Source organism: Chlorocebus sabaeus, chromosome 7 (genome assembly GCF_047675955.1).
Source record: "Chlorocebus sabaeus isolate Y175 chromosome 7, mChlSab1.0.hap1, whole genome shotgun sequence".
Taxonomy (NCBI): Eukaryota; Metazoa; Chordata; class Mammalia; order Primates; family Cercopithecidae; genus Chlorocebus; species Chlorocebus sabaeus.
Genome location: NC_132910.1, coordinates 117,574,928 through 117,595,675, shown reverse-complemented (window position 1 = coordinate 117,595,675; position 20,748 = coordinate 117,574,928). Strand labels below are relative to the sequence as shown.

The 20,748-nt window shown below is 36.1% G+C and overlaps 1 protein-coding gene across 2 annotated transcripts in view; it reads left to right on the top strand.

Annotated features, from left to right (window-relative positions):
• SPOCK3 (SPARC (osteonectin), cwcv and kazal like domains proteoglycan 3) overlaps positions 1-20,748 on the top strand; it is a 495,024-nt gene that overhangs the window by 330,376 nt on the left and 143,900 nt on the right. For both annotated transcript variants that reach the window (XM_008000219.3, XM_073017709.1), the window contains one exon: positions 187-310. In XM_008000219.3, the coding sequence (XP_007998410.3) occupies positions 187-310 (124 nt within the window). The remainder of the gene's footprint in view (positions 1-186; positions 311-20,748) is intronic.

Genomic DNA, 20,748 nt, shown 5'->3' with positions numbered 1-20,748 from the left:
TGAGATAGAAATCAAAAGATTATAATGAAAAATATGGCATGAAATAATAAATTAAAAATGAGAATTGTTTGTTGATTCTAATGTATCTTCAGGAGTTGGAATGGCAGTGGAGGAGAGGAATGAGCTAATATAAATGCATGTTCTTAAATAAATATGCTCAATATGCTTGCTTTATTTTTTTAACAGGATGAAAGAAGCAGGAGTAGACCATAGGCAATGGAGGGGTCCCATATTATCCACCTGCAAGCAGTGCCCAATGGTCTATCCCAGCCCTGTTTGTGGTTCAGATGGTCATACCTACTCTTTTCAGGTAAAGACACCTATAGTTGTTTAGTATGAAATAAGTGATGCATACGTATTAGGAAATGATTAAAACTATTGGTTATCTAATGTGATAATTCAAATTACTCATTTACATTATAAAATAATATGAATAATCTCACTGGTTTGGAATATGATCCAATATGTATTTGTTTTTTCCATATCAGAATTTTTAAGGTTTGAAATACTAAAACTATGAACCCTCAAATATCAAAGCCAACCTTTCCTTTGCTGCTACTGTGAAAGGTGCCGGAAATGTTAGCGTGCTGTACAATAGCTTTAGTGATCAATATTATTTTAACAACAATAAATGTGCTACAATCTGTCACTACAATTACTTTTTTTAATCTCATATTTTATCTCCTATATTATCTCATTTAAGCCACCAAAAAAAACCTCTTTACCAGATGAAAAAACCGGGATCAGAAAGGCAATTTGGCAAGTTTCACATATTTAGTTGACACTGAAGCCAGGATTTGATATCATCTCTGATTCAATGCCTTTGCTCTCTCATCTACATTATTCTTCCTCCCAATTAAGTGTCCCATATTGTTAAAATATTTTGGGATTTTTACAAACTTTGCCTAAATAAGACATTGATAAATTTCCTTAGCTTATGTAACAGAAAGGAAAGAGTTCAGACTCACTGTCTTTTATCTGAAACCCTAGGGACTGGATACATTTAAAAATTTAGATTTAAGAAATATATATTTTAGACAGGTAGTGTAGCATATTATGCAGTGTCCCTAGAAGAAGTTTACCCTATAATTAAATTATTAAACCAGGTGCAGTGGCTTATACCTGTAATCCTAGCACTTGGGAGGCCAAGGTGGGCAAATCACCTGAGTCAGGAATTTGAGACCAGCCTGGCCAACATGGTGAAACCCCATCTCTACTAAAAATACAAAAATGCGTCAGGCATGGTGGTGGGCGTCTGTAATCCCAGCTACTCGGGAGGCTGAGGCAGGAGAATCACTTGAACCAGGGAGGCGGATGTTGCAGTGAGCTGCGCCATTGCACTCCAGCCTGAACAACAAGAGCAAACCTGTTTCTAAAAACATAAACATGTTAATATCCTTTTAAGCAACAATTTGAATATTCTTATTAAAGAGTATACATGAGATCTATAAATAACCTTTTCTTAGTTCATATCTGATTGTGCTTACTGCAAAGTTATGTCCAGAATTTTTTTACCTTTTATTAAAATGCTTTGGTTTTGTGGATACCTACTTATGAATCACAATTTGTCTGAGCAAATATTTCCCCAAAACTTCCACTTGCCTTTTACAATTACAAATCTGGGCAAGTGCACTACAATACTCTTAATTAATTCAGTCACTAAATACATACATAGTACATACTAGGTGCCAAGTACTGTGTATCCTTAGTGAAGCTGTCTTATGTCTACCTGCTAAACTTTCATAGATGTATACAGAAGCAGAGTTATTGCTAGGAGAGGAGTGTGTCAGGGGTCCTTTCAACATGGTCTTGATCTTGGTGAATTTAACATGGTATAGGTAGGGCTTTGGCTTTGTAAGTTTAGTGAATTCATGTTGTCAGTACAAGGGAGAGTGAATCTATCTCATATTATAAAATCCCATGTGGAAACGATGTATAAATCATTTTACTGATTTATTGACTTATAATGAAGGATGCAGATTGTAATATTCAAACTGATGGGAAGAGCTACAGAGGAAGCAAATTTTAATCCTAATTTTATCTGGTGATTGTAGATGATTGAACAAATGGAGTCAGTGGTAGAGAGATTGGAAATTTTTACTGGCATCCACCTAAGTAGAACTATGTCTTTCTCAACATTGGAAATACGTGCCAGAAGTTTGTGCCTAGGGTGTCATCATTCCCAAAGAGTGCTAACAGAAGTCTACTGGCTTCTGCTGACATTTTTGGGACTCTTTTTAGGTTGCTCTTAGCAGGTGATCCTTCGTTTTCTAATTTAGTTTCATACGACACCAAGTTACAATTAGAAGTGGAATTCTATTTGATGAGACTTGATTGATGATGTTAGAGTTACTTAGCATGTAAGAAATAGCCCTCGGATTCTCATTCAAGACTAAAAGCACCTATTATACGTAGATTAATTCAGGTATATCTTCAATTTTATGGGGTTTCCTCATTGTTTGCCTTGGGCATGGGGCACACTGTGATACCTTGGCTTATAAATCATCTAATCTTATTAGTATTATCAACACAACCAATCTTATAGATAATTCATATTTGAATTATTATTTTGATATTCATTTGCATAAATGTCACTTTTAACAAATGCTTTCTTTACATAGAAAGACATTACACAAAGCATGATTCAAGTGAATATAGGTCTCGAATAACCCTAAATCACCATTTTTGTTTCTGTTAATTCTAATCTAACTTAGTGAGTTTTCCACTTTGGACCATCCATCCTAATATTAAACTTTGGCATTGACAGCGATGAGACTGAGCTGTATAAAACAATGAAAACTGAGTAGAACTCTTAACCCAGTAAAAATTTAGGTGAAACTATCCTTACTAATCTTTTCTTAAGAGTTTATTTGATTTGAATCTCAAATTAATGACTTCAACTTGTTGGTGATTTTTTGTTTCTCCCTCATAAGAAAGTATTGCCCTAGGCTATTTAGCTACTGGATCAAGAACAAAGACCACAGAGGCCAGTACCTTCTTGTAAATGTCATCTTATTATGTTCCCAACATCTGCTTATGAGAGTTGAAAATAGAATATAGGTAAGAGATCACAAGATCTTTCTTCTGGCTCTTGGATCACTAAATTTTGTCAATAAACTTGCAAATTATGACAGGGCTGATGTAAACACATTCAAACAATAATGATGAGCTCAAATTCTAAGCTCAGTGGGGTCCATGAAGCTCTTGCTTGAAGTTGTAAATCCTCCCCTCTGTTGTACTGATATGTTAAAGATAAACCAGAAGCCAGATATGATGAGTCTTGGATGTGGGGCCCTACATTCAGTGTGGAAGTGTGATCTTGCTGTGGAAGCCTTCCTATTCATCTGCTGAATTGTCGACCCATGCATTGATACAAAGGGGTTTTTTAACACTACAAATAATATTCCTACAAGTTCTATTTTAGACCCACAATGTTTGTTCATTACTTTCAGCTCATTTTATAGAGAGAAGATTATACATGATATTTCCATTGCACATCCTAACTGGAGGTGAGGTCATTACGAAGTACAATAGGTGCAGGAGCTGGGGGATGTGGTGGGAAAGAGGGATATCAGAAGGTACACAAAGAAAGACTGTAGCCAAATGACATAACTAAGATATAATTTTGAAAGGTAAACTTCATTATGCAATGTGACCAATTTTGAATAATTATTTTATTTGAGTTCAAGCTTTTAAGTTAATTGGCATTTCTAGAAATCTTCAGCAGAGTATTTTAAAAATGCATACACAAAAAGAAAAATGAATAGATGAGGAACTATGGATAAATAGGCTTACTTGAAAAAATATTGGGACATTTGTGATTTTCATGAAAAGTATTTTTGGAACGTTGTCTTTTTTCCTATTAAGAAAAAATGATTTACTTTCTTTAGAAGCCTATTTAATCTTTCTTTTTAAAAGAACCAGTCTTCTCTGAATTCTTTCAAATTTAGCAATGCCAGAAAAATCAAAATATAAGTCTGTTCAAGGTTGTTTGAGAGGTAATCATTCTTGAAATTGACACAAAAGATGAAGGCCTTCATTTCTTTACTTCAGGCAAAGTCTATTTTGATTGTATTGTCAAGCTTCAGTAAGAACTAGGAATTGTTCTTCAATACAGCATTTATGTTAGATCATGGATATATTTCTCACTTTGTTATGTAAAATGTACATTACATTTGCCGTGAGCACAAGTCAATAAATAATACTAATGTTTCAGACTTGAGTAGAACATGTGTAATATAAATTCCCAGAGGACAACAGTGGGTGATTTTAAACTCTTTTCTATCATGTTTTTAGTGATGCGCTGCTTGGCAATTGAACTAAACAATCGTGAATTCCTTAGAAATGAGTATTGTTCATAAAATTGTGTGTGCGTGTGTGTGTGTGTGTGTGTGTGGTTTTGAAGGAAGGCAAATATAAAGCTTACCTATTTTAGACTGCAGTTTTCCAAATCCAGCTGTAAAGATGCTACTTAACTTGATTTGGAATAGGGTCCCATGAATTGGAATTTTTAAAACTTCTCATGTGACTTTTATGTGCAGCCATGGCTGAGAATCGCGTGCATCCCTTCAAATTATTGCCTTTGAATACTTAAATAAAAGACAGGGGTGTGTGTGCGCGTGTGTGTGTGAACAATAACATTAGCCTTGAAGGAGAAGGCCTAATTTTTTTATTACTATTCAAACAATTTCTATTTTCTTTTCTTTTTTTTTTTTGAGACGGAGTCTCACTCTGTTGCCCAAGCTGGAGTACCATGGCACAATCTAGTTCACTGCAAGCTCTGCCTCCCGGCTTCACGCCATTCTCCTACCTCAGCCTCCCAAGTAGCTGGGACCACAGGCGCCCGCTACCACACCTGGCTAATTTTTTTTTTTTTTTTTTTTTTTTTTTTTTTTGTATTTTTAGTAGAGATGGGGTTTCACTGTGTTAGCCAGGATGGTCTCGATCTCCTGACCTCATGATCCACCCACCTCAGCCTCCCAAAGTGCTGGGATTACAGTCGTGAGCCTGCACCTGGCTCAAAAAATTTCTATTTTAAGTTTCAACATGCTACTATAATGTTTTAACCTTTCTGTCATTTATTTTTTTCCATATTTGAGGCATGTTCTTACTTTCTCTTAATAGTTACTAATTCTAGCAACTATATGCACATTTTGAGAGGTAGATAATTTCTGACTCCTAATCATGAGAAATTTGATATGTCATACTTTTTAGTGTTTAGTTGTTCTATCTTCTTTCCTCTGAATATTTAGAGCTGAGATCATTTGATTTTGGAAGATCCACTATCAGAAACGGATGTGCACTCTTTCCATGTGACTTGCTTTTGCACTTAGATTGGGTTTGACTTTTGGCCAACTCGATCAATATCACACCACCAGAACATTACCATGGTCATTTATGGGGATCAATTCTTATTACAGCACTGAACATCACAGGAAATAATATGAATGAACCTTATCATAAAATTTCAAATTCAAAAGGAACTTAAAAGAACATCTAGGAAAAACTTCTATGCAATAAAGTCCCTGGTATGAAATCATATTCTGCGAGGTAAACCTCTATATTTGAGGAGTGTTCTAATTGTTAAAAAAGTCTTCCTCTCCTTACATTGATTTTGTTTCCAACACTCCGTATCCTTACTCCCTGGAGCCATGTGTTGAAGCACAAAATACATCCTCTCTGGTCTTCGGTTACTGGGAAAAATGTGAATTCTTAAATTTGCCACTTGCAGTGAAGCAAACAGCCAAAAAACACTTGCAAAGCAGCTTCACATGTGGGAGAAGAACTCATTTTTTTGTTTGTTTTTGCTTTTTCAAATCCCTGATTGGCCATTGACTTGATTAATGACTGGTGCCTTTGCATAGAAGCTTCTAAGAGAACACAGGGTACCTTGCTCCAGAATACCTTCACCCCAGTCCCTTTATTTTTACATACGTTTCTGGATACTAAGTTATTTTCCTAATGCCCTGATCCGTGTTTCCCACAGCTTGGTGCCAGTGGCCTATCTGTGGCGAAGGTATAATGTAATGAGTCAGAGGCACAGGTGCCTGGTTTTTGTCTACCATTCACAGTAACTTGTGTTTGATCGTGCAATATGGTATCCCATGGCCTTTTCACTACATTAACTTTCATAACCTCATATATACACGTGTGTGTGCATATGTACAATGTGCATGTACATATATAAATCAAACATTTATGTAGACCATATTTTCTGGCAAATACTTCAAATATTTTAAATACGTTAACTGATTATTATCCCTCCTTTATAGATGAGAACTGTGATGCATGGAGAATTTAAGTCATTTGACCAGTGTTACTCAGCTAAGTCCAGAGCCCATGTTCTTAACTGCCTTTCAATATTTTAATGTAAAATTGAAGCAAATTCATTTTTTAAATTAATTACCCTTCATTATTTTTCTATATTGCTACACATAATGTGGTAACTACCTTTATTTGAATCACTAAAAAATAAAATAAAATAAAATATATGGCTTTTAAATTTATTGAGTTTGTTTCTCACTGGCTTAAAGTCTGTGATATCAGAGTAATAATAAAATATATTTTTAGATATTATGCGTGTTAAATAAGCTTAACTCATCAACTTTCTATGATTATTACTTGTTGCAGAAAACAATCTTCTGTGTTTTCTAGAAGCTTTAAAATTTTAACTTTTAGGTTTAGGACTGTGATACTCATTAGTTTTTGTGTATAGTAGAAAGTAGGTTTTTGTTTTTTTTTTTTAAATGTAGCTAACCAGGCCAGGCACAGTGGCCTATGCCTATAATCCCACGCTTTTGAGAAGCAGAGGTAAGAAAATTGCTTTAGCTCAGAAGGTCAAGGCAAGCCTTGGTAACATGGCAAAAACCCATTTCTACACATTTTTTTTTTTTTAAAGTAGCCAATCAGTTGCAGAATCATTTATAGCATCTTACTTCATTGGATTGCTTTGATGTCTTTGTCAAAAATGAAATGATCCTAAATGTGTGGGTCTGTTTCTGTCTTTATTATGTTCAGTGAACTATTTGTCCTTAAGCCTGTATCACATGTCTAATTTGTTGTACCTTAATGCTGACTTTTGAATTCCGGTGCAAAGTCCAACTTTGTTATACCTTTTTACTATTGCTTTGGTGTTTACCCTTTGCCTTTGCATATGAATTTCAGAATCAGTCTGTCAGTTTCTATAGAAAACAAACTGGAGTCATTTTTTTTAGATATTGTGCAGTACCAAATCTTCAAATCCACACACTTGGTATATCTCTCCATTTAGTTATATTTCATTAATTAACGTTTGGTAATTTTCAGTATAGGATTTCATAATGCCCTTTATTAAATTTGTTAAGTAGTTTTTTATTAGTGCTATTGTAAATTTAATTTTAATTCAATTTTTAACTGTTTGCTGATAGTATATTGTTATATTCTTGATTTTCTATACTGACTTGTATATTGCCACTTTGCTAAATTCACTTATTATTTCTAGTAATGTTTTGTAGATCTCTCCAGATTTTTTACACATAATATCCTTCTCCGTGAATAGAGGCAGGTTTATTTCTTCCTTTTTTATCTTTCTATTTCTTGCCTTAGGTTTTGGTTAGGACTTCCACTACAAGGTTCAATGCATCTCCTTGCCTTAGTCCCAATTTATAAGAAAAGTGTTCAGTATTTTCAACATTAGGAAAGAAGTTACCTATAGATTTTTGTATGTAAAAAAATGAAGTTTTAATAGAGCTTAAGCCCATGTTAATTAAGTTTTCTGTAGCCATCACAGAATAGAACGTATAATATCAGTGTCTTCATCTTGTGCTAAAAAAGGACTAACACCACATATATTCACTTGGGGAATTTTCATGTTAACTTTTGTACCTTAGATATCTTGTAGTTAATAAACAGTCCATCTAGTTTGTATATATAAGGAACCCATTTGTCTAAAAAATCCTAAACTATGTAGAACATGTTTAAATATACATGTTCTTTAAGAGAAACATAATGATAATAATACTAGGCATATACTAGTTGTGGTAATAGAAGTTCTAGTAATATTTGTAGTAATTGCTAAAATAAATGTACAATAATATCAGTTAATATCCTAAATATTTTATGTGTAGTAATTTAATCTTTAAAGAAATTTAGAAGACTTTTTTATAATGATCTGCAAACTAAGGATAAAGAAAAGGAAACCCATGTCAGCCATAAAGCTGGTGAATTACAATGCTGGAATTGGAGCCCAGTTAAGCTCACACATAGTTAACCACAGCACTGTACTGTGCAGTAAAACTCCCAGCAAGACCTTAATTGATGCATTTATCACTTGTGAATTTTACCTTAATGATGTCCTTTGTAACATTAATTATTCATCACTTTGCCAGGGGAAAAAAAAACATGGGAGGCAATGGGAGAGATATAAAGAAACCATATATATTTCAACTCTTCAAAAAGATTGTAGAAAAGTAAATAGGTTATCCATGTGTATCTGTAAACCAACCTCTTTTTATCCTCCCTATTTTTCTCCCCTTCTCAGACATTAATACCCCCAATTCTACTGTCTACTTCCAGGGGCTCAAAATATTTTTTAACTCCCACATATGAGTGAGAACATGTGGTATTTATCTTTCTGTGCCTGGCTTATTTCAATTAAAATAATGTTATTCATCTGTAAAGATAACTATAGCATGTGCCATCCTTACTATGTTACTAGAAGTTATTCCAGCTGAGTTACTCAGAAAGTTTCCAGGTAATTAAGTAAATGTATGTACAGCACCTTTGGAAGACCTCTATATTCCTTTTGTCAAAGGCACCCAACTCATATCAACAAACAAATATTCTTTAAAAAATTAACATATCATGATTGCATAATGTGTGTTAATCAGTATTATTGTATTAATTAATGTATTAATGAATGACTCAATTAAGCTAATGTGTTAATTTATATATGCATTAACGTCTTAATTTTAGCAATGCTGTAAGATATATAACAAACACTAACATACACTAATGTTCCCATTTTAAACATAAGACATTGAAACAGATTTTAAATAAGTTCATAAGGGCATAGAGCTAGTAAAGAGCAGGACTAATACTATGGCTATGAATAAAAATATAGTTGATATAAAAGTAATACTATAATAAAATTATTTTGTATAACATGTAATTAAACATGCTAATTTTATATCAATAATAATACACAGATGATTTTAAAATTAATATGACATTATTTTTCTAGATGAAAAAATAGTATGACATATATTGTATCTATATCAGTTTATAATCACTTGAATTATAAAATAAACACAACAGAATGTGGCTGTAATATCCTTTTTAGGGTACCTGAGCAAATTATATTTTTTCCCACAATCACACTGGATATACTCTATGAGCACTGTATGTTTTAGTGGCCTTTAACTTCTTCCCACCCTAAATGTACTCCACCAAGAAAATTAGTCTTGTTATGTGAAATGACAGTGGGTTAAGTATGTTTTTGTATCTGAAGTAAGCCAAATAAACAGCCAAATGAAATAGAAGGTAACAACACTAATGCAGAAACTGAGAAAGGAAAAAAAAAAAAAAACTGTCAATAACTAGAATCCGAAAATATTAAGATTAATGGCCTGTGAAAGAATGGTAGAGTAGGCTCGATGTGAAAGCATAGTGATGTCGATGAATTAGACAACCCCTCTGAACAGCTGTGCCTCCAGTGAAAAGAAAGCGGGAAGTATTTGTCATCAGGCACTAGGAATCTGAAAAGTAATCTACAGGTCCCTGCAGTAGCATGGGGTAATAATATCATTATTATGGTATAGTATTGATGCTTTTGAGCTGCTCTTGCATGGGTCTGGCATTTTGAATTACACTACATCTGAGCAGAGGTCAGGCAAACCCAAAGCTGAGAACATTTAGTAATAATTTGTCTCTAACAATTTTAGAATTTTAAGTATTTAAAATACAAATCTTGTCTTGTTCTTGATGTTGGCATTGTTCACTCTTGCTCCTGTTAGCTTACCTCATTTTGTTTATTAGTTTATTTGTATTGTATTGGTGTGCTCCTTTATTTTTTTTTTTTATTTTTTTTTAAATTTATTTATTATTATTAAACTTCAAGTTGTAGGGTACATGTGCACAACGTGCAGGTTTGCTACATATGTATACTTGTGCCATGTTGGTGTGCTGCACCCATCAACTCGTCATTTACATCAGGTATAACTCCCAATGCAATCCCTCCCCCCTCCCCCCTCCCCATGATAGGCCCCGGTGTGTGATGTTCCCCTTCCGGAGTCCAAGTGATTGATAATATTTATTTAATTGCTTGTGAATTTGAGTTGGCAGAACAAACTTTGTGGAATCCTTAGAAGTTTTAATTCATAATAGATTTCTACAGAGAAAGTATATATTGAGGCTTCCAAGTATCGGGAGAATCCCTTAAATCTTCTCAGCTCCTTAACAGACATCAACTGTATAATATATATTAATGTATGAAGCATTTAAAAATTTAAAAATGATATTGAAATATTCAAACAATACCAAATATACTTTCAGAAAAAAAAATACTCAGCTTTTAAAAGGACCAAATAGCATTTATTTAATTAAAATATTATTTAATTAAAAATTAAATCAGTAGATTAAACAGCAGATTAGATGAACTTGAAGATAATGAACTACAACTTATATATATATGTGTGTACATGTATATGTATTATGTATGTAACATACAATAATAAACTGTAATTTATGTATATATCATATATATTACATGTGTGCAATATATGCAAATATTATATATATATATAATACGTGTGTACATCCATACACATACATGTTTCTGAGAAATTACCCAAAAAGGTAGAATATATAGACTGTAGAGTAGAATGAGAAAGTATCCAAAGTTTAATATGAAATAGAGAAAGAATGATCCAAAGTAATAACACAGAGAAAATATTAGAATAGAATTTGGTTAAGAATTTTCCAGAAGTGATGAAATACATGATTCCACAAGTACAGGCAAACACAGTGTATACCAAGTAAGATAAACAAGAAGAAACCGAAGTCTAGACACATTACAGTAAAATGAGAGATTACCAAAGTAAAGTCCATCCAGACAGAAAAGCCATATTACCTACCAAAAATACCATACCATTATATCAACAAAAAGTATCTCAGCAAGATTAATGTGATTCAAAAAATGGTGGAAATGTACACTTACAATATTGAAAGAAAATTTTTAAAAGTTCAAAAGCCAGTATTTCAGAAGGAAATACTTTCTAAATCCGTTTGCTACATAAACATCCTTGAAAAGAGTACACAGAACAAAAGCTGTCAGTGCCTCTGATTGCATGATGTGCAAAAATGTGAGTGAACCCAGGAGATCTGCCTCCAAACAGTATCTGCCCTTTGTTTCCACATCTTGGCTTCTAGAGAATGTTCCTCTACGTAGGCCACTCCATCAACAGGTATTTGAACCAAATCTGTTCAGTTTATCTCATGTAGCCTTTATTTAAGGATATCATGAAGGGAACTCTAAGCAGGAGGATGATACAAACTTGCAAGCAAAATTTATCTCAGCAGTGTCTCTGACCCCCCACTCCAGGGTCTCAGAGCCAGCCTCCTGGACACATCACATAAATCATCCAGATCTACCTTATACATCCAATGTGACTTTTGCCTTACGTTTTTGTCTTGGCCTTTCTACTTGGCCTATGGAATTAAGTCAGGTACAGCAGGATACACTAGTGATTGCATAGATGTCACTACTTGACCTACAGAGAGGCATCTTGGACAATTGTGTCATCCAAAATATCTGGTCATTGGACTAGGATTGACCTGAATGCCTTTCAGAAACAACGTCCTGTCATTGCTCACTTCACTTCACAAATTTTGTTAGTGAAACATTTATTATCAACTTTTCTAATTGCATACCTCCTCTTACGAAAAGAACTTCCTGCAAAGTGTCCATAAGTAATGAGCCTGGTGTCCCACTTGGAAATATGTCACCTGTGATAAATTAATTTTAGAGAGAGCTCCCGAGTTAGCTGAGGGCCACGTTATCTACTGGTGCTGTTTCCTAAAGTAGACGAGGGTCTCTAAGACCACTCCTGAGGTGTATGTCACTCTATTTTCAGTACAAAAACAAGTTAATGCCTGGTTTCCTTTCCGGAAGTACAATGCTAATAGTGCATATGGTGCCCCGGAAAGGAAGTGCTGTTAAAACTGATATGACTCTGCAGGTGGGCCCTATATCGTTGATGGGACATAGATTGACAGTGTATCAAATATGGCTCTCCAGCCTGCTGTCAGATCTCAGGTTTCCCAATTCAGTTAGAATAATAGACTCTACTCCTTGTTTTCGGAGTGATAGCTTGAAGGAAGTGTGCCTAATTTGTCTTGGTTTTTCTGGCAACCAGACTGGTAGCATTCATTCACCCCACAGAATGAGAGGGGAGGTGGGAAAGATGTCTGATGGTGTTGACAGGTGATTTGCATGGGAGGTTCAGGAGCTGGTGCCATCTCTTGTTTCTAGACTTCTCTGGTAAGGTTAAGTGAAATGGAAAAAGGAATGTCTGGGGAAGTCAGATCCAGCACGCAGTTAATTTTAAGACACTTGCAACACTTTGAGAGACACACAAGGGCATTTTGCTTGGGGAGGAAAGATGTCAGGGTGGCTTGGAAAAACAAAAGCTCATGAATGTTTCTTGTCCCTCTATTTATTGCAGAGTCTAAGGTGTTCCCTCTCCAGGAATACCTGGTGTTGTTTCCCTTCTATCACCGCAAGATTAGTGGGTCCCATTATAGTCACTAAAATTTTTCTTTCTTTCCATCAACTCCTAAACTTTACACAAGAACATTGTATCCATAAGAGTCTATTAGGAGGGACAGGGGAAGTTTTATAAAGAGAGATCCATTATGTTTTCATCTGTGGCCTGCGTGGACTACTGTCAGTGGAATCAAAGAGAGTGTGATCCACAATTGAGTTTGAATCCCTAAGGCTCCCTTTGGACAGGCTGCCAACTGGAGGGTGCAGCAACCAAGACAGCCTGCAGTTGCTGTTAGGGGAAGTAAAGAGATATCCTCAATGTTTAAAATAGGTATTTATAACCTCCTTTCATCTTATTCGCTACCCAGGAGCCAGTGAGAGGGTATACTCCTTTTCTGGGGACAGCAAAATTCAGGGACCAAATTGCCTTACTAAGGTGTGTGAACCATGTGGAGGTGAGGGAGGCAAAGACATCAATCTTTCTGAGTTTATTTTTTAAGAGCCAATCCCCATGCCTAACAATATCAGATTCTTGGGATGATCAGGAGCATGGAAAGTGCTTAAATACCTTGCTGGTCAACCCATTACTGAGTAGATTTGGTGATAAAAGGTGAACTGTTGTCAGACTGCAAGTAGTCTAAGGAGCTAACATATGACACATATTAGTTTTAAATAGTACAGTGATGCTGTCAGAGTCAGCTGGTAAAACTGGAACAGCGACAGCATTATCAGAAAAAGTCTCAGTAGAGATTTGTAGCTAAAGGTGCTCATTAGGGTTGTGGAGCCCCACAGGTAGGAGATGTGACACAACTTGCTGGGTGGCTTCCAAATCAGCCTGTTGGTTTAGTTGACTTGTCAAGGACCAAGGAGAATGCCTAAGTGGGGAATATGCTCTCTCCAATACCCAAAGAATGCAATAAGCTTTTGGGTCTACATTTTGGTGACAAAAATCAAAGAGATAGCAGTTTTTCTTCACTGTTGGAGAGATCAGCATTGTAAATCCACCCACATATCCCTAAGAAATATAGTATACAGGGGCCGGTAGTGGTGGCTCATGCCTGTAATCCCAGCATTTTGGGATGCCAAGGCAGGCAGATCATGAGGTTAGGAGTTCGAGACTAGGTTGGCCAACATGGTGAAACCCCATCTCTACTAAAAATAAAAAAATTAGATGGGTGTGGTGGTGGGCGCCTGTAATCCCAGCTACTCAGGAGGCTAAGGCAGGAGAATTGCTTGAACCTGGGAGGCAGAGGTTGAGGTAAGCTGAGATCATGGCACTGCACTCCTGCCTGGGTGATAGAGCAAGACTCTGTCTCAAAAAAAAAAAAAAAAGAAAGATAGAAAAGAAATATACTGAACAGATGCCAAACTTTGTTAGGGTTTATCAGTTATCTCTTCTGACAGAGGTGTAATAATACTGCAGTCAGAGTCATTGAGATTGAGACTTTGGACTTGACAAACAACAGGGTATCATCTGCATAGGAAAAGTTGTAGGCATTTAAGGTCTGTTAGCGTTATCCACAGAATTACAACCCATATATGTATATATCGAGAGAGGGAGAGAGAGAGAGAGAGAGAGAGATGAGGAGATTTATTACAGGAATTGAGTCACGTGGTAATGGATGCTGACAAGTACCAAGATCTGTTGTCTACAAGCAGGAAAGTCAGGAAAGCTGATGATGTAATTCAGTCCGTGGCCCAAGGTGTGAGAGTCAAGGGACAGATGGTATAAGTCCCAGATGTGAGTCCAAAACCCTGAGAGAAATGAGTGCTGATGTCAGAGGACAGAAGATAGATATCTCAAACAGAGAGAGGCAATTTGCACTCCCTCGGCCTTTTTTATTCTTTCCAGACTCTCCACCAATAGGATGATGCCCACCCACATTGGTGAGAGGGTCTTCTGTACTCAGTCTACCAATTCAAATGCTCATCTGTTCTGGAAACATCCTCATAGTCATGCCCAGAAATAATGTTTGACCATCTATATGGTATCCCTTAGCCCATTCAGATTGACACATGAAATTAACCATTGTATGAAGTTATATGCACCTATTTGTGGCAAACGATAAGAGGTTTCCACCTCCCACAAGGAAACTTCTTTACACATGGATCTTGGCTCACTCATGGTAAGGAAGAATCTCTTCTACCGTTTACCAGACAAAAAAGTACAAATACATAGCACATCGCTACCTAATGTGAATTCAGATGTGGAAGCAAGAATAGCATGCATTGAATTGACCCCAAGCCTCACATGAAAGGTCATGTTGGCTTACATTCCTTACTAACTTTCATAGTGTAAACCCTGCCCAAACCCTACCAGTTGAATCCTGTGCCACCTTCTCCAACAGAACCAGATATGATAGTGACTTGGGTTGGGTGCCTGCATCCAACACAGTCTTAAAAGCTTGAGTCACTCCCTATAGCAAAGTTCTTCAGTATATGTGAATGAGTGTACTGAGCCTTCTGTCTCACTTGGAGAGAGAGAAACCTTGAACCTATTGTCAAGATAAAAACCCTTCCTCCCCCTGCCCAGAGATTAGTGAGCAATAAGTGACCAAAGCACCATTGGAACACATTGGAACAGTCTGAACCAAACCTATTGTCCAGACATGAAAAATGTTTTTTCTATGTTAGGGAGAGGGTCTTGCTCTGTCACACAGGCTGGAGTGCACTGATAAAATCAGACCACTGCAGCCTGGAATTCCAGGGCTCAATGATCCTCCTGCTTCAACTTCCTGAGTAGCTTGGACTACAGGTACACAGTACCAGTCCAGCCACTTTTTTTTTTTTTTAATTTTTGTGTAGAGATAAGATCTCACTATGTTGCCCAAGCTAGTCACAAACTCCTGGCCTCAAGTAATCCTCCTGCCTTGGGTTCCCAAAGTGCTGGGATTATAGGCATAAGCCATTGCACCCAGACTAGGCTTGAAACTTTTAATAACAGAGAATATGGGTGAGCCTTTCACTACCCTTGTTCATGATTTGGGTGATAGAATTCACTACTGGGTCTTCTAATATGGTCTGTGGGACCTCTGTTCTTTCACTTACAGAAAGTCACTTCTCAGCCAGCATCTCATTGTCATTGCCAAAAACCACTAGAATTGTGAAGGGTCCGAAATTTTTATCCTATTTGCAAGATGCTACAATTTCTTGGAGGTTGGCAGAAGACATGATACCCTGGGCCAGAAACAAAGGAATATTGTACTTAGACACTACCTCTGTCTTGCAACTGTATTTCCTAAACAAACAAAATTGAATAGATAATACAGAACAAAAGGCTGTCAGTGTCTCTGCTCCCACAAGGTACAGCAATACATTGGGTACTTGTCCCCAACACTACACAATAATAGGGCAGCTCTATTAATATTAGACAAACTAGATTTTCACATAAACACCACAGAAAATGGCAGAGAGAATTATTACATAATGATGAATATGTTAATTTAACTGGAAAATCTGATACAATAGTTCCAATCATGGAAGTATATAATAAAATAGTCTCGAGATACATAAAGCAATTTTTACGGGGCCAAACTGTCATACCTCATCAGCACATAGTGAGATATTAGTAATCTTAGTAATTGGTGGAGCTACAGGGGAAAAAAAAGTTAATCTTTTCCCCTGCCCTCCCTGACTCAAAGTAAATCAGAGGGACCCCCGATTGGTGAAGAGGGGAAGGGTTGAACTCTCTAATATAGTCCTGATGGTAAACCCACCTGTATTTAAGAACATGGGCCGTGTAGTTGGAAAAGTTCCTAGAATTTTATACTGCAGAAGAAGGCAGCAAGAATGTAAGACTGATTCTATTGCACATTTAAGAAAATTGGTTGAACATATAACTAAATGTAAGTTTCTCATTCACGGAGAAAATATTTACAAACATGGAAAAAGGCAAGCGGCAAAGAATGCTGATATGTTGGATTGGCACTGGGGAAGGTAATCTCATATGCAGTCTTTTGACCCCCACTCATCCACATAAAGATGGGCCATGAGCCTGGAACACTTCCTTACCCAGAGATAGGAAGGCCACACAGCCTGTGCTTGTATTAGCACCTTGTGTGAGAGTATCTCTTCCTGTTTCAAATGTAATAAGTGTTCCTTTGTTCTGCTTAAGCATGCACCTCTGTGGCCCCCAGGCAGGCCCAAAGCTTTCAAGATTTCAGATTCCGTGTAAGAGAGGATGGGTCCCTCTACTGCAGCAGGAAACAGGTGGGCATCAGTTGCCTTGTGTCAGCTGCTGGAGGGTCCATTAGCCATGGGTGGGGGCAGGGTCCGAACACATTGAAGCCCATCTTGCTCTGTCTCTTCCCCAAGTGAGTAAAGCATTGTTTCTTCCAGGGCTGCCTTGTGAAAGTTTCTCTTGGTGACTCCCACGTTAAGATGCAATAGACAGAAGTGTATAGGGTTCTCCCCTGAGATTGATAACCCAGAGTGTGTTCCTCTTGACAAATGGAATTGGAGAGATCAGTATAATCTCATGTTGAGTATATTGTGTGTTTCTTAACAACATAGATACACAAGGTGCCTATAGAAATGGTTCCAGACATGTTTTTGTGCATGCGAATCCTAGAAAGATCGTTATTGTTTTTTACAATATTCAATGTAATTTTAACCTTTGAATGGTTAACTAGTTAATGTATTTTTAACCTTTGAAAGGTTAACTAGTTTGTTTCCACTCTCTCTGTTTCATGTTAACCTCATGATTCTTCCTTTTTATACTCACTTTTCCTATGGAAACTTACTCTTAATGTTTTAACCACTCTGATTAACAGTTCCTTCGTCTTCACTATGCCACCATTGCCAGGACTTCTTCCCAAATGTGTGTTCTGAGCCCTGGTGTCAGATGTACAAATGTTCTTGAAGTGAGTCAACCAAGGGCATTTTAAGGCTCAGGAAATCGTGGCTTTTTAGGTTAATCCCTCAGATTTACTCAAGGGGAGACTTTACACAGAGGAAACACTACGTTTTATGTGTTTGTATAACTGTGTCAAAGCTAAATTCACCAGCTCTTGCCCATCTTTCACATTTAGAAATCCCAAAATGTACTATTGCTACCAGTGCATAAAACAGCTTGGGGATCATTGATCATTTAACATGTATCTTGGTTGATAAAAATAGTACGTGTTTTAAAATAAGCCCTTCATATTTCTTAAGCATAATAAACAAGGAATTTCTTCATGTTTTATGTATTTTAAAGCAGTTAATATAACAATTTAGTTATGTAAACCACATAGACATTGAAATGTATGTACAAGCTATCACACGTCAGTATTTTTATGTTTGGGTAACCATTGAAATCATCTACTGCTTTGAAGTGTTCAAAGTCTTTTCTCTTGTTAGCTAAATTTAACCTTCTGCCCTGAATCTTTCTGCTCCTTACATTTTTTTTTTTTTTTAACAGTGCATCCCTTGTTGCTTACTCCCATTCTTTTAAAAATTTGACTCTCATTTATATCTGTAAAATTAATTTCTTCTGAAATGCTATCCTCATGACCTTGTATTCTCATCTTATTTTTTATTATTTTTAACAACACTTGTATCTCTTTGAAAAATCCTATTAGTTGTTATTCGACAAAGCTCGTATTATATACTAAGATAAATAATTAAAAAGTAAGGTAAGAGTAAGTAAAAATTATTTTATTAATCATATGTATCATAAAAATCATTAAACAACATATTTTTATAGGTTTTATTTTACTTGAAGCTATTTTAATTGAAAGCAACATGAATCCATAATAATTTAAACAAGAATTTTGATTTGAATGACAAAGTTTAATTAAACAAATAAAATCAAATTATTATAAGATAAACCTACTAGCCTTTTGATCTTTCAATTTTTAAAATTTATTACCACATTTTCAAGTTTAGGATCATCCATGTGTCCAGTTGTTTTCTTTTTGGCATTTTCTGATATGCCACTGCAGGCTGTTGTGAGCTTTGTGTCAAATGCGAAATTTTTGCAGAGTATTTGGAGATGTGTTTAGCTTTGGGAGAAAAATAAAATATTCGTACTAATAATTCCTGTTTGGAAAATTAGAGATATACTGGTCCAAAGGATATAGTACATTTGAGAGAATGTGTTTAGCAAGCTAAGGGTTAGGTATAGTTTTGTTACTTTTTTTCCTGTCAGTTCTCCTTGGTCGGTTAATCTGGTTACCAACTGGAGCAGTATTTTAACTTGTCCGTGACTACATGACAAGGATTGCGCACTTAACTAGCCTGGGTTGTAGTGTCCTTACTTCCCTCATCTCAGCTCCTTTACAATGCCCAGTTTCTAGATGCTATCTTAAATGCCTAAAGTTCGAAGCATAAAGTATAATGAAAAATTAACTTGCATATCTGTGAGCCTTAGAGACTGCTTGAATTAAGAATTTTAATATTCTCAGGACTCTGTGGGTCCATTTCTCATTTTCAGTTTGCCTAGGAGCACCTATGCTCACATCTCTAGTGTTGTCCTTGCAAGGGGCTTGCCTCTCTTCCCTCTGATTGAATTAAGAAAGCAGGAAAATGACTCTCACCTGCTCTGTGGTACAAGCATTTCTTTCCCTGTGGTGAGGCCAGTATGATATATTATCAATATAACATTTTGTGATATAAAAAGAAGTTTTTTGAAATCAAGTTTCTGGTGAGAAAAGGACACGCTTCGCCAATGAAGCAGGGTGGTATTCCATGATGAAATGTAGAGTGTTCCACAGAGAGAACAATGGTGTAGTGTCCACTGTGGTGCGGAGGGTTTTTAACGCTCTTACTGGGGTTAACTTCCTGTGTGTGTATGTATGCTACAATTAAGGCATTTCTGTGTAAATGATATATCCTGATTGGATGAACAAATGGATTTAAGGCTGGAGTCTTCATTTCCTCTTGTGGTTATGTTTGAATGGGAAACACCATTCAATAGGGATCGGAAGAACCTTAGTGAACGGTGTTTTCTTGGGAAAGGGTTAGCTGCAGCTGAATATGAGGAATGCTGTTTATGAGAGTTCAAAGCATGGCTTTGATATTGGCTATTTAAGGCATTAAAAATATAATACATTAGTCCGTCCAAGATAGATTAAAATGGGGAATAAAAAAGTGATTCATGACATTCCATATTTTCCAATTTTTTTTCACTTGAATGAAAACTTGTATTGCTACCATAAGAAAAATAACATTGCTGCTATTTCTCTGCTGATTATGTACTTGTTCTACATTAGAACTATAAAATAGTGCTTGAATACCATTCCAGCCATATATTTTTTATCAGTTGCATAAGCTCTCTAAACTTCATTTGAAAAATGTGTTGTAAAAATATGTCTATCTTATTTTTATGATCAAAAGAATAATACATCTAAACTGCTTAACACAGTGTTTGACATATAGTGGTGGCTTAACAAAAGTAGGCCATTGTCAACTGTATATTTTCTTGTTTTAGCTGATTCGTATTTTCTGGTTTCTCTAGATAATTAAGTTGGTTTGTAGAATTGTTATTGGCAGTTGGTTTGTAGAATTGTTATTTTATATGGATTACTTTAGTGAATGCCCAAGAAAAAATTCCTAATTCTTAAGGGAAATATGTAAGAGAGGTTGAGAATTGAATTAACCCTTTCATTGCATTACAGTAGACTAATGCCTAATCAAGGCTTCTCAATCTAGGCACTGTTGACATTTGAGGCCAGATTAATCTTTATTCTGGCAGTGGGGGCTGTTATGTGCATTGTAAGATGTTTAGCAGCATTCCTGGCTGCTAACTAGTAGATGTCAGAAACAATCACTCTCCCTTCTGCCTCCAGTTGCGACAAACAAAAATGTCTCAAATGTCCCCAAGAAGGGGGGGAGCGAAATTATCCCCAGCTGAAAACCTCTGCTTTAAGCCACATATCAGGGCCATGATGATTTCATCAGCTTGAAAACTGGTAACAACAGCCTGTCCCAGTGTTTGCTGACCCTGAAGGTGGAATCTTTTTCATATGCTGCATTTTTGTCCAATAATATGATCATATTTTGTTCTTCAATCCTCTTATTAAACA